At 43.0% G+C, this 15,299-nt stretch overlaps 1 protein-coding gene across 1 annotated transcript in view; it reads left to right on the forward strand.

Moving 5' to 3' along the window:
* Nucleotides 1-15,299, forward strand: part of LOC115619177 (zinc finger protein 536-like) — a 247,726-nt gene that overhangs the window by 68,243 nt on the left and 164,184 nt on the right. Inside the window, exon 3 of the mRNA XM_030511224.1 lies at nt 4,304-5,881. Coding sequence (XP_030367084.1) covers nt 4,304-5,881 — 1,578 coding nt within the window. The remainder of the gene's footprint in view (nt 1-4,303; nt 5,882-15,299) is intronic.

A 15,299-nucleotide genomic window follows, 5' to 3' on the forward strand; every position in this document is an offset into this window, starting at 1 on the left:
AACTTTTTTATTACTCGATTTCTTTTTTATTTTGACTACTTTTTATTTTAACTATATGTTCTTACATGCTTCAATCATAATGTAGTGTAATGATATTAATATTTTATAGAATCTGTATTTCTAGTTCTTTATTTAGAAACAATGCAGTAGGCCTGCAGATCTTTGAATCCTTCTGGAATGGTGCCCTCCAAATAATGATAAATTACTTGTGCAGAATGCCATTTGCTAATTATATCCATGATTTACTGCAGAGCAAGACTTAAATAATTCATTTCAGTCTTGCATAACAGTGCCATGAAATTTTTAGGTTTAAAAATGGTTTCCAAGTGTATAATTTAAACAAATTTTAGAGCAATTGTATACATGAAATATTCATAGAATCATAGAATCATAGAATCATAGAATAGTAAGGGTTGGAAAGGACCTTAAGATCATCTAGTTCCAACCCCCCTGCCATGGGCAGGGACACCTTGCCCTAAACCACGTGGCCCAAGGCTCTGTCCAACCTGGCCTTGAACACCACCAGGGATGGAGCATCCACAACCTCCCTGGGCAACCCATTCCAGTGCTTCACCACCCTCACAGTAAAGAACTTCTTCCTTATATCTAATCTAAACTTCCCCTGTTTAAGTTTGAACCACTTACCCCTTGTCCTACCACTACAGTCCCTAAGGAAGAGTCCCTCCCCAGCATCCTTATAGGCCCCCTTCAGATATTGGAAGGCTGCTATGAGGTCACCACGCAGCCTTCTCTTCTCCAGGCTGAACAGCCCCAACTCTCTCAGCCTGTCTTCATACGGGAGGTGCTCCAGCCCTCTTATCATCCTCGTGGCCCTCCTCTGGACTCGCTCCAACAGCTCCATGTCCTTTTTATGTTGAGGACACCAGAACTGTACACAGTACTCCAAGTGAGGTCTCATAAGAGCAGAGTAGAGGGGCAGGATCACCTCCTTTGACCTGCTGGTCACGCTTCTTTTGATGCCCTCCTGCCCTCTAGGACTGTATCCCATGAAACCTTACTAAGGAGGTTCCTGAAGAGGCCAAAGTCTGCTTTCTTGAAGTCCAGGGCAGTGAGCTTGCTGCATGCTCTTCTCACTGTCCCGAGGATCTCAAACTCAACCATCTCGTGATCACTAGAGCCAAGGCTGCCCTGGAACGTCACATTTCCAACCAGTCCCTCCCTGTTGGTGAGCACGAGGTCCAGCATGGCACCTCTCCTCGTTGGCTCCTCTACTGCTTGAAAGAGGAAGTTGTCTTCCACACAATCGAGGAACCTCCTGGATTGCTTGTGCCGGGCCGTACCGTCCCTCCAACAGATGTCAGGATGGTTGAAGTCCCCCATGAGGACAAGGGCCTGCGAGCGTGAGGCTGCTCCTATCTGTCTGTAGAGCGCTTCATCCACAGAGTCCTCTTGATCAGGCGGCCTGTAACAGATCCCCACCATAATGTCCCCCATTGCTGTTTTCCCTTTGATCCTGACCCACAAACACTCTGTTACCTCATCACCCGTCCCCAGACAGAGTTCCATACTCTCTAGCCAATCACTGACATAGATAGCAACGCCCCCTCCCCATCTGCCTGGCCTGTCTTTTCTAAACAGCCTGTAACCTTCCATTCCGACACTCCAGTCATAGGAGCCATCCCACCATGTTTCTGTGATACCAATGACATCATATCCCCGTAGCCTTGCACACATCTCTAATTCCTCTTGCTTGTTCCCCATACTATGGGCGTTTGTATAGAGGCACCTTAGCCGAGCTCCAAATGCAGCCGACTCAATGGCTGGGGCAGCTGGAACATCTCTACATTGCTCCAAGCACTTATTACAGGTGCTGGCAACTGCCCAGGAGTGTTGGGATGGATCGATGCCCCCCTCCCCCAACACATCTAGTTTAAAGCTTTCCTGACCAGCCTGGCAAGCCTCCTACCAAAACAGCTCTTCCCCTTCTTTGTCAGACCAGCTCCACCAGCCTCCAGTAGATCTGGCCTCCCAAATGGAGCCCCATGTTCTAAATAGCCAAACCCCTGACTATGGCACCAGCTTTCTAACCATTTATTAACCTGCCAGACACGCCTAGCTTTTTTAAGGTCCTCCTCTTTGTCCTGGAGAATCGATGAAAAAACTATCTGAGCTCCAGAGCCCCTAACCACCTCTCCCAGGGCTCTGTAGTCCTTCTTAATGTTCTCCAGGCTACTGCTATCTATATCTCTAGCACCCACATGGACCACTAGAAGGGGGTAATAGTCAGCAGGACTTACTAGAGCAGGCAGCCTCTCAGCAACATCCCTGATCCGAGCCCCTGGCAGGCAACACACCTCCCTCGAGGCTGGATCAGGCCGGCAGATGGGTGCCTCTGTGCCTTTCAAAGTAGAGTCCCCTACTACTATGACCCTCCGCTTTTTCCTGGAGGCACCAGTAGTGATCCTCTCTACTGGTGCATCAGCAGGATGCTCATTAGGTGTGGTGGGTGCTTTCTCATTAGCCCCCTGCAGAACTGCAAAGCAGTTCTGGTTGGGGACATCAGATTTAGGAGGAAGCCCCTTGTCATTAATTGTCCTCTTCCTCCTTTTTTTGTTAGTTTTTCTCATTACTAATTCCCAGCTTCCTGGGTTGCTGCCCTCCTTCATTCCTATATGAGCAATGATGGACGTTTGCGGCCCCTGTATGGTTTGGGCCTGGAGCAAGCAGCCCAGCTTCCTCTCAGCTTCCCTGGCATCTTTTAGCTCTCCAACAGCCTCCCGCAGCTCAGCCACCTGCTGCAGGAGGACCTCCACCAGGGCGCACCGAGTGCAGCCCTGCCCATTGTGCACCCTCGCCTCAAGAGACCAGTCGAGGCACTTTCTACACTCCGAGGTCTGCACCGCAGCCTTCCCTCTCATCGGCTCTGTCTGGGTGCCTATGCTGGCCACCGCCGGGGCAGAGCTCCCACAGCGGGCCCTGGTCCTGAGGCGAGCGCTCACCATCCCGCTCGCTGCCCTCGCAAACTGCCGCGCCGCGCTCCTGATCGCTCGCGCTCCCTGGGATGGGTTTTTCCCCACTGAGGGCTGGTGCCGTCACTCCTGGCACCGCCCCCTGTGAGTCAGCTGCTCGCGCCAGCTGAGCTGCCGGCTCCTGGGCAAGTCCTGTCGAGGACTTGAGGCTCCCTCGGTCGCTCTTGCCGCTCCGAACTGAGGCTCCGGGACGCTGTGCTTTCCCTCGCTCCTGTGTTAAAGGCGTCCTCTCTGGAGATACTCACCTCGGCAATTAAAAAAAAAACTTTTTTTTAAAAAAAAAAGTTTAAAACATCTTCTCGCACCTTGTTTATTAGATGCTCAGTGACCACTTCTCTTAGTCCAGTGTAGAGCTTTTCGCCATGTTTATGCAACACCATTGTATACGCATTCCTATACAGCTCCTCAAAACTGAGACCACTATTGTTCTTACGCTGGATTTCTTGGATTGCATTTTTTAGAAGATCCCAAATACTGTTCACATATTTCTCATCCATAGTCATAGGGAAGGCTCGGATCCGCATCTTGGTGTCCTTCCGGCTGCCCGTCCCCTTGCTCAGGTTCGACATCTTCGGGCCCGGCGGCTGCGGCGCCTCCCGTCCGGAGGGGCGCCGGGAGACGCGCGGCGGGGCGGCAGACCCCGGGAGCGGGGCCGGTGGCCGGGCGCCGGGCGGGGGAGGCCGCTGGCGACCTTCACTCCGGGCTGCGGCCCCCGGGGCTGCGCGGAGAGCGGGCGGGCCGGGCCGAGCCGAGGCGGGGGGAGCGGCGGGGGAGGCGGTGGCGGCGAGGGGCGAGGCGGCGGCGCAGGCCCCTCGCTCCGGCGGCGGCGCTTCCTTCACCCTCCTCCTCCGCCGCGATGGCGGACAAACATCGCTCAGTGCGCAGGGCCGAGCGCCCCCCCTTCCTCTGCCTTCCTTCCCTTGCAACCATCCATTTGTTACATTCTTTGTCTCTCTTTTTTTTTAACTTGTACTTTTAATGATTACTGTGGTTGAAATTGTTATGCTTAATTTTCATAATCATGGCTTTTAATTCTACAACAGTTTTCTACATGTTAGATTAAGAAAAGGATGGCTAATTGTGTGTAGATACCATGTCATCCCTGAATAGCCCTACATTCTGGAAACCCATTTTGGAAATATTCAGTTTATGAATTAGTCTTCAATTAAAGGCATTTCTTTTTTAAAAATGAATTATTAGCTCTAAGATCTTCTTGTTTTCAAGCAACTAATATGTTTTTTTGTCACTCATCCATACATCAAAGTACAGTTAACTATCTTTCTTTATATTTTTCTCATTATCTGTATGTATAGGTGAGAAGCCTTACAAGTGTCCACATTGCGATTATGCTGGTACTCAGTCTGCATCCCTCAAATACCACTTGGAACGGCACCATCGGGAGCGACAGAATGGAGCAGGACTACTCTCTGGGCAGACTGCAAGTCAAGAACACAAAGATGAGACATCAAGTAAAAGTTCTGTCTTTATTAGACCAGATATATTGAGAGGAGCCTTCAAGGGGCTTCCTGGTATCAATTTCCAAAGCGGCATGGTCTCGCAGCAGTGGACATCAGGAATGCTGTCTTCTGGAGATCAGCAAGGACAAGCAGCTGGCATGTCATCTGAAGTATCTTCAGAAAATATGAAGGGTTCAGACATATCTTCCAAAGGAATGCACTTCTCTGAACTTGGCCGTGCTTACCAGAACATGTTTGGGAATGGTGTGAACTTTCAAGGGTCTTTGCAAACTTTCATGGACAGCTTTATCCTAAGTTCTTTGAAGAAAGAAAAAGAAATGAAGGACAAAGCTCTCTCAGATCAACTTTCAGCAAAAGCTCTGGGCTCAGATAGTGGTGAGGAAAAGATAAATAGCAAGTCCTTACAGCGAAAAATGGAAAAGTCACAATACGAACCTCTTGATTTATCCATAAGGCCAGATGCAGACTTCTTCCCCGGTTCATCGGTCACTGTGCAAGACAATATTGCTTGGCATGGCTGCTTATTTTGTTCTTTTACAACTTCATCTATGGAACTAATGGCTCTGCACCTCCAGGCTAATCACTTGGGCAAGGCTAAACATAAAGACAATATCATAGGGAACACCAAAGACCAATCTAGAGAAGCTTCAGCCCCAGTTAATAAAATGAGCTTGCTCCCCTCTTCTGTGCAGTCCAGCAAGGAAGCTGTAGTTTCAAACATGCTGAGCCAGCTGGACTCAGCTTCTGAGAAAATGATACAAGGACAAAATAAAGAGACCCTGGGAGAGCAAAAGAACACTGCCTGGCCCAGCCACATGGAGTCCACTTTTTGTAATTTTACAACAGACTTCTATAAGCAGTTTGGTGTTTATCCTGGTGTTATTGGCATGGGAACACAAAATTCTTGCACCAGTAATGAATCTGAAATAAAAACACAATCAGAAGATGACCCAAATATTCTGCTCTCTGACTCTGTAAATAAAAGTGCTGCTGATGACCTTTCTGAAATAGCTTCATCTGAGGACATGGAATCTTCCAAGGAAGAAAACATTGAAGATGAGGACATTGACACAGAACCAGATATTATGAATAAGCAGTTGTCTGCCCCAAATAAAGAAAGCAGTGAAGGAAGCAACAACATACAAAGTGCAGTCACCTCACAATCAACACAAGGGCTCATATCACCACTGCCACAAGCATCAGAAAAGCAGTGGCACAGTCAGAATCTTCTATCCCCCCATGAAACTGCACAAGGAGTGATGAAACCTGAACAAGTTCAGGGTCCACAGGTCCTGGAGAAGCAGATGAACATGTCAGTCCTAAGAGCTTACAGCTCTGATGGCTTAGCAGCCTTTAATGGACTTGAAAGTAGCACAGCAACTAGTGGATATATCAAGAGACCTGACTTATGTGGTAAGTTTTAGACCTTCTTTTAGACTATTTTAGAAAAAACTTGTACAGAACCATGAAGCTGCTCTTTAAATCTACTTAGTCATGTTTGTTAGCAATACTTTTTTTTTTTTAATGTTAAACCCTGTGGGCCAAATTCTAGTCTTATATGTGGTCTACTCCATTGAAATCAGCAGTGCTGCAGGCATTTACTTATACAGGATTTTAGAAAGAACTCACTTTTTAAACTGGAGTATCTGTGCTAGTAGCATCTGAAGGGGATACTGCTTTAGAATACTCAAAGGAGGAAAAAGTTTTAAAAAATTTACATGGTAACTTGCAAACTTGTCAGTATTTTGACACGAGTAAGGACCCATGAAAAACACTGGATGCTTTGCCAAGCAAATCTTGCTTTCTCTTTCTTTTTTTCTTTGTTCCCCCCCCCCCCATTTCTTTGAATTGGGGTGTGTTCAATTACCACAATATTAATGAAATGAAAGGCCAAATGCATGAAATGTGTCTACATTTATTTTTTTTCTTTCCCTTCCCTTCCCTTCTGTTGGTTTTTTGTTTTTTTTTAAATTATATTTTTCTAGTTTGTTTCAATGGCACCCATACAGTGATTGCCCTTCACTATTTTCAGTATTCTAACTAGCAGTTGTACAAATTTTGATTTGCCTAATTAAGAATATGCCTCCAGGTAATTAAAAAAACCAACAACACACCAAACAAACAAATCCCCCTTTTACCCTTATTACTCTCTGATTTACAAAACTGCAGTCTTGCTTCCTCATATCATGCAGATCATATTTGGCAAAAATTAAAGTTAAATCTCTTTGAAACAAATGAGAATGAGGATTTTTTTCAATTTATCTCCTATTTTGTCAGCATAGTTCTTGTCTGAAAGAGATTTTAGAGTGCAAATCCTGTGAAAAACAGTATCACTTTAAAAAGCAGAGTGAGCAAACAACACAAAAACTTTGGTAATGCTTGTTTCACTTAACCTTCAAACCAATCAGAAAACTCATTGTCAGAGCTGAACATGCATACTAAAATGTATTCAAGTTAAAAAAGAAAAGAAAATAAAATGTGATCAACAGTTTTAAAGCCTGGCAATTTAAAATGAAACCCTAAATCTGCAAACACTTGAGTGGTTGTCCTGGTTAACTTATGGTTAGTGGGAGCTTTGTTTGAGTTTAGTAGGATAGTATATGTGCTTAAAGCTATAACCCTTTCTTCAGGCCCCTCCCTGCTTTTCCAAGTGTATTAGTTGGTCTGATGAAAAAGTCTGATTTCTCCTCACAAAGTTTATCTCATTTGTATTCTTGGAGCATTTTGGCTTCACCTTATTGTCATTACTTAAACTGAATCACGAGCCCAAGTATCTACACGGCCTTACTTGTAAACTTCTGTGTCTCGGTGCACTAAGAACCAATTCAGATAGTTGGAAATATTTCCAGATTCTTCAAAATCAGCAGTTACATTACTGATGTTTTGAAAATAGCTGATAGTTGATTTAATTTGCAGCTGGTACTTGGATTTTTTTTTCCCTCTATTTGTGGAGTACAATCAACCAGTTAGTTACAAAGAAAAAAGCCAACGATGCAGCAGAAAAATGACTCTCCAAACAAACAAGTAAAAAATTGAAAAACTAAGATTAGTAGCTTTGTACAAAATATCTTTATACTCTTTCCCAGACATAAGATTTTTAAAACAACAACAAAAAAAACCACTCTCTAAAATTATTATTGAAATGAGGTCATGTTACTTCCATTATTTTTTTGCTTCATATTCCAATCAATTCAACAGACATTTTATGATGGCTTGAGTTCATATGATTTTAAAGACCATATCCCTTTCACAAGCTCTGCCCAGTGATAATGGATTTGACTTGAAGTATGAAGGGACAAAAAAAAAAACCCAACAGAAGCTTGTCTGTTCTACTTTTTAAGCCATTTTTAATGGAAAATGCAGTCCTCCTTTCTCCCCTCTCCAAAAATAGCTTTTTAAATTCTTCACTGACGATCTATCGAGTGTTTGCAGAATATAAGTATTAGGGTTGACTGTTCAAATATATTATTTCATTTTTCTCAATATCTCACAGTAAAAGTGGATGAGTATGAACAAGCCCCTGTCAGTACTTTATTTTTTATTTGGTTGGCTTGGACATGGCCCACTTGAAAGTAGTGATTTTGGGGGAGTTTTCATTTTCTCAGTGACATTTTATACTGTGAAATCACACTCTTGTTTCTGTGCTTGCAGATTAGCCATTGGGAGCACCCTCTTCATTTATTAGCCTTCCTTCCCTCTTGCACAAAGCCCGTGACCTTAGTTGTGGTTCCCTTTGTCTCTCCTACTGCCTGAAAGGTCAGAAAACTTGAGACCCATCTCCAGCACCCAATTCCAGGGCATGATTCTTGTGTTCCTTTATATTTTGGGAGATTCTGTGCATCTGCCTTTCTTTTTACAGCCAATGATGTGTGGGTTGTTGACATCTCAAGAGAGAACACTGGTACACTTGATACAGTCCTTGCACAATCAAAACAGCAAGGCATGGAAGACAGTGGAAATAAAATTCAAATAAAATATCTCAGCTTCAGTTAGATGAGATTGCATCTTTGATTAGCCAGTTAAATTTCTGGCTGCATAAAACAAGCTGGGATTTTCAATAATCCATGTGGATCATTTTTAGTTGGCAGATTTTACCTTGAGATAATGGGTCGGTTTTTAAGCACAAATCTTGGCATAAAAAGGGTTTAATCTCTAAAGGAAAATGCCACCAACTCACATTATTGTTTTGGAAGGTCACCACACATGGGGGAAAGCAGTCCTCAGTTTCCCTATATGTAGAATGAGAGAGACTATTGATATACACATCATCCATTTATGCTCCTACCATGCTTCAGGCTGTAGGGATGAAAGACACAATTAGGAAAGAACCATAATTACTGCATAATACAGACATTTCCATGTCAAAATGCTGCTGAGAAAAATCACAAATATTTCTAATATTTCTCCTTTACTTACATAGGAAAGAAAAGAAAGAAATAATAAAATACCATTGATGAATTTAGAGTTACTCCTGACCTGTACTTGGTTTTGGAGTCTCAAGTGACTATACCTAGGGGCCGATCTTGTTAATCTTTGCTACCATGCAGTTTCTAAGAAGCAGACATGCCTTTCCTTGCTGCTTGGCAGCCAGTAGCCCTGTGTGGAGGGGAAGCCCAGGGTGATGTCTCCATGGCTTGGTATCTGGCTTGAATATCCGTGTACTCTGCTTTCACAGCCCTTGCTCATTTGAGAAATTATGCTTGGAGGTTCTAGACCTACTTTGTATTTAAGTTTTGGCAAATCTGTTTTCCTTTCCCTTTATGCTCTCTTTCTCTGCTTGTCTTCCCATATACATGTAGTTGTATCACAATAATGTTCTACCTCCTGTTCCAAATTGTTAATTTACATGTGATTTGCACAGCATCTAGTTATGACAAGACCCTTTCCTTTCTCTCTCTCCTCCCCTTTAAATTTTCCTGCTTTGTGTCTAGGATGGTAAAATTTCCCTACTTGCATTTTCTGCTTGGGAAGTGCTTAGGCTTTCAAAGAAGAGCTGGTGGGCTACAGACCTATTGGCCAGAGATGGTCCTGGGCGTTAGCTGGTTGCTTAATGGATTAGTGCTATTGAACCCACACTTAATGATGTCCAAAAGTATTAGTTCCATGTTCTCCTGCATAGGCTCCACCCCATTATCCCTTCTTTCACTATAGGAAAGCAGGGCAGGGCCATTTGGATGTCTGGTAGCAGCTTTGGGGTTCTGAGCCTGCAGAGGCTGAGCACTTTCAGTTTCCTTTGCAGCAGAAAGCATTCAGCATTGCACAGAATTATTAAAATGTTCAGCATTGTAACTTTCGGAAATACCTTCCAAATGTGGAACTGCAGCACAACAAGAGGGCTGGGCAAGGGGAATATTGATTGCGTCAGATTATTGCAGCTTTATTGTCACATAATTATAGTGCTCTACCCTAATGGTGAATTTAGTTGTTGTAAATTGCTTATTGCCACAGGTGTCAAAACCAAAAAGATTATAATGCTAGCCTCTTCAGAACTACCACCAACATATAAAATACAGAAAAAGATTTTTAATTGTTTATGGTGGCTTCACTTGAATCCTTATTGCAGCTCTTTTAAATTATAAAATCCATATCAAACTGAAGCAAAAGGCCCAATTTATTTAAGCTCTGGGACAGCTATGAAGTAATAGAAGGTCATCCTACTGCATCAAGTCACAGTACTCCTGCCCATTTAAACTATCTTGTAATGCACTTAAGTAACCCAACATTTAGTCCTGATCTGCAGTTGAAGGAGTAACCACTATATTCTTTTCCTTCAAGGCAGAATGAAATGATATGGAAGTTTTACTGCAGACTGTTCTTTACCCCAGTTATGGTGATTTTGAAGAGGTTTCTATAGTTCCAGTTGGGAGGTCCAAGGCCTGCCTGTAGTGTACATGCTGTACTGCTGAACGGGAGATCAGCACCTCAGCCCCACGCCTGGGTTTCAGCCACACTTCTGGATGTCGCCATGCCATTTGCATGGCAATATCAAACTAAACTCAGATGGCTTGCTTCCTTTTTTTAATTAACTGGGAATGCCAGTGATCCAGTGAAGTTTGTGTTGCTGGAGAAAAGGGCTGGTCTGTGAATAGCATTGTATTTGCCAAACGGTTCACTAGTCATTTCAGTACAAGCAAATGGGTGGTGTCTGTAAGTCTGCAAACACTGTTGACATTTAGCCTTGTTTATGTTACTTTCCTTTTGCTGCATATTGTTGGCTAGAAAAGATACTGTCTGATTCAACATTGACTTCCTAAGCAGAAGCTAAGGACCCAGTCTTGCATCCCTCATTCTTGACGAGCGGGACTACTTACATGACTAAGGATTGCAGAATCAGGTCCTATGTTTATTTGACTTTAAATTTCATTGCTATATTAATGCAATTCAATTTGATTGTATTTTGCCGTATCAGAAGTCAGTCAGGTGTTAAGTTTGATATCACCATTCTTTTTATTGTTGAAAACTTTGATTTCTTACCATTTTTCATGTCACGGTGTAACATTCCCATTTCATTTATGTTTCTGGAAATTAACCCCTAAAACATCTGATACAGCTGAGTGCTGAGCACCTTCTATTCCCAGTGAAACTGGAAGCATTCAGTCCCTCCCGGCTCTAGATCTGAAAGGGGGATTGTGTTTGCAAAAGGAGGCCTTGGTACGTGCCTTGATTTCAGACATCAGTGGCCAGCCACACCAAGGCAAATCCCTAGCACAGAAAGGCTTTTCTTTTCTTTGCAGAGACAAAATAATGATGTAAGCTTAGAGCTGTATGATTCTGATCTAAGTTTCATCTCCCCAACAATATATTCTTATTGGTTTTGTCATATCCAGGTTAAATTTAAATTATAATTTAGGATTAGGCACAGGCGTAAAGAAGTTCCCAGGTCTTTCCAAAGTCAGACAATGCTCTGGTTTGTGTTTTGGTTCAGGAATATATATTCTTGTGTCTGAGGTATAGTATTTCCTATAACTACTCATAAACATGAACAATTTAGATATCCTTGTAAGTCAAAACTAAGTGTACAATTAATACCTATTATGAGGCAAATTTTAAACAATTAATTTGATAGCAATTATAATTTTGTGTTACAGGCTTTCAGAAATAAATAACCAAATTCATCTTTGTAGTCTAAGGAACTTAGGATATCTTTATGTGGAGATGATCTTGTTATGTACAGTACTGCATATCTGGAATTTCTGAAGTTTGCTCCCACCTACCTAGATACCTGTAGTGCCAAGGATGAATAATTACCTGAGGCTTATTAATTGTTTCAGCAAAGAAAAAATTATATGCCTTAAGTGTAAGCATTAATATATGTATACACAGTACATCCACAATATATAACAAACCATTGTCATAGTACAAAAATAGAGATCCTGAATATGTTGTTATTTATGTGTTTGGCAAGCTTAGGGAATGGACTTTAGTATAAGCGAAAATTCTCTTAACATTTTTAAGTTTATTTATTGCCATTTCTATTTGAGTTTTTAATGGTCCTGTATTTTGTAATGCTTAAGCAAGAAAAAATACTGTAGTTATCTTTTTTCAGGTTCTTTAAGCAATACTTCTAGCTTAATATATTGTGCCAAGTTTTCCAATATTAACCAAGAAAGACAGTAAAATTCAATGAACAGCACTCTGACATTCACAATTTAAAACCTGTGATTGAAGTGAAATGTGTAAACTTCTAGTGGGTTATCATGTGCTTTGGAATAGAGTATTGTTGGAAGTAATTAGAAAATATATCAAGGTTTCCTGGTAATGAAGGTATGTAAGTTTTAATAATTGTTTCTTTCTGAATAAGTGTCAAACTATATCTTTAAATGTATATGGAGTTACAAGTTAGGTCACTTCTGAATGGAATGTAAAACAATACTAAAATGCTTCAATAACTTATCTCAGTGTTGCTAATAAAAAAAAGCTGTTAACCATTAGTGCAGTTTTGAGTCATTTTGTTAATTCATTCAAGAAAACTCTTGAGAAAACTGTTTTACCTTTTGGTAGACCAAAGACTACTCATGATCCACAGTTGTTTGATGCTTTGAGAGGCAAACTCTGCAAAGCTACTTGTTGGCCTTGTAAAGGGTATTTATTAAAAATGCAGTCTTCTGAGGATGGAGTGGTTTGTCACTAGAACAATGCCATGTATGGTTAGGCAGGTATATAAGGGGGGGGGCATTAGACTTGTTTCCTCTGTCACAGAAAAATATCTTGGGAATGTGGGACCTGTTTCTCCTCTGTCACTATTAAAATCCATCAGAAATTTTTGTGGAGGCCACTGGGTTAAAAATAAGCAATATGGGATGGATTAAGTATGTAAGTATTAGTGCCTGGGTGTTTGGCAAGGGTTAGATGCATATTTGGGTCCAGCTCTGCAGCTGGAAATAGAGCCTCAGTGTGTAATGGGTATACAATGTCTATCCCAGCAGAGAAATGCCAGGAGCATACAGCCACTGAGACATCTTTCTTGGTTAATCTTGCCTAGCCTTACATTAAGTCACAGTCTTCAGTACTGCAGATAGCACTGAACTCTCAGTTTTGTTTGCCATGGAAAGGATGTCCTGAGACTAGCCTCCCTCCTCAGACCTGCAAACCATCCACCTGAATAAAGCAAGCACAGGGCAACCAGTCCCATCAGGCCCAGTAGTCTCACGCAGGTCTATGGTAAGTGTTTCCAGGATGGGACCCATTACAGGTGGCCTGTTGGTTGGTGCACTGCTGAGGATGCAATGGAAGGTAAACATGACCAGAGCTCCCAGTGTCACGTCTTCATTAATATATCAGTTTTGAATAGTATATTGTTACTTTTAATTTATTCCACCAAAACACCATGAGTCAGGATCTGACATTCTAGTGTTCTGTGTCATACTGAGAAAAATCTGTAGTTCAGCAGTAGGACAATTAGAATCACAGAATCAACTAGGTTGGAAAAGACCTTTAAGATCATCAAGTCCAACCATTACCCCAGGACTGCCAAGACCACCACTAAACCATATCACTGAGGGCCTCATCTACACGGTTTTTGAACACTTCCAGGGATGGTGATTCCACCACTTCCCTGGGCAGCCTGTTCCAATACCTGATCACCTTCTCTGTGAAGAAATTTTTCCTAATATCCAATCTAAACCTCCCCTGGCACATCTTGAGGCCATTACCTCTTGTCCTATCACTTGTTACTTGGGAGAAGAGACTGACCCCCACCTCACTACAACCTCCTTCCAGGTAGTTGTAGAGAGCGATAAGGTCCCCCCCGAGCCTTCTCTTTTCCAGACTAAACAACCCCAGTTCCCTCAGCCATTCCTCATAAGGCTTATTCTCCAGACCCTTCACCAGCTTTGTTGCCCTTTTCTGGACCTGTTCCAGCACCTCAATGCTTTTCTTGTAGTGAGGGGCCCAGAACTGAACACAGTACTCAAGGTTCGGCCTCACCAGTGCCGAGTACAGGGGGATGTTCACTTCCCTGGCCCTGCTGACTATGCTATTTCTGATACAGGTTAGGATGCCGTTGGCCTTCTTGGCTGCCTGGACACAAGCTGGCTCATGTTCAGCTGGCTGTCAATCAGCACCCCTGGGTCATTTTCTGCTGAGCAGCTTTCCACCCACTCTTCCCCAAGCCTGTAGCATTGCATGGGGTTGTTGTGGCCCAAATGCAGGACCCTGCACTTTGCCTTGTTGAACTGCATACCATTGGCCACATCCCATCAATCCAGCCTGTCCAGATCCCTCTGCAGAGCCTTCCTATCCTTCAGCAGATCAACACTCCCAGCCGACTTGGTGTCGTCTGCAAATTTACTGAGGGTGCACTCAATCCCCGCATTTTTAGTATTGTCAAAACATAAACTAGTGGGGAAAATGCCCAGGGTGGGTGAGGTCTTCACCAACAAGGATTATAACAGGTGAAATGCATTCAGTTTATCATCCCCAATGTAGATTTAAATTCTCTGAGCTGAGTGCTTCCTTAGAGGACCCAGTCACAATTTCATTTTTTGAGATGCCTTGAAATCAAGCCTTTCAATCTCACAGTTGCTGTTAGTGCCGTTTGAAGCAGCCGCACATTTGCTGGCAAGGAGCAGACAGGAACCACAGAGGTGAACTAGGAGCATCATGCATCCCTCCCACATGGATGCAAAAGGAATACACTTAGGATTGAGACCAAATACCCAAAACCACAACCATTTTCCTACTACGTGAAACTTCTGGATAGGTATGCTGTATGTGAGTGACTTTGGTTAACAGATGCCCCTGCCCAGAGTGTTGCCAGTTACAAGCAGGTGCTCCTGAAGCCTCCCCCCGTCAGATACATGCACCCAGCCCACCCCATTGTCCGTGGAGCGAGATGCTGGCCAGCAGTTTTCTTTAAGCTGATCTCCTCTGATCTGGGGCATCTGTAGCATCATTCCCTGCATAGAACAGCCATTGTTCAGCCCACAGAACAACAGTGGGGTAGAAAATAGCATGCCATGCTGGGGATCAGAGAGGGAATTGTTCCTTAATTATCTCTAACTGAAGGAAAAACCCAAGGCATATCCCGATATGTGCCATGACTCTGGCAGAATACAAGTCTTTTAAACAAGATTTGGGAAGGGGGGCTCACACTCAGAAGCTGGCAGCCCTCGCTCCTCCTGCAGGTCTACCTGTGATCTGCTCATTGACCATGGGGAAAAATAAGTTTTCCACTTTAGATTCTCCATTGTGAAATGGAAAATAATAGTACGATAATAGTACTTATCTCCCTGGTAGGAGTGCTGTGAGGATAAATGAATTAATTAATGTTTGTAAAGCACTTTGAAGATGAAGAACATTATATAAAGTCCTCAGTATATAAATCATCATA

Source organism: Strigops habroptila, chromosome W (genome assembly GCF_004027225.2).
Source record: "Strigops habroptila isolate Jane chromosome W, bStrHab1.2.pri, whole genome shotgun sequence".
Taxonomy (NCBI): Eukaryota; Metazoa; Chordata; class Aves; order Psittaciformes; family Psittacidae; genus Strigops; species Strigops habroptila.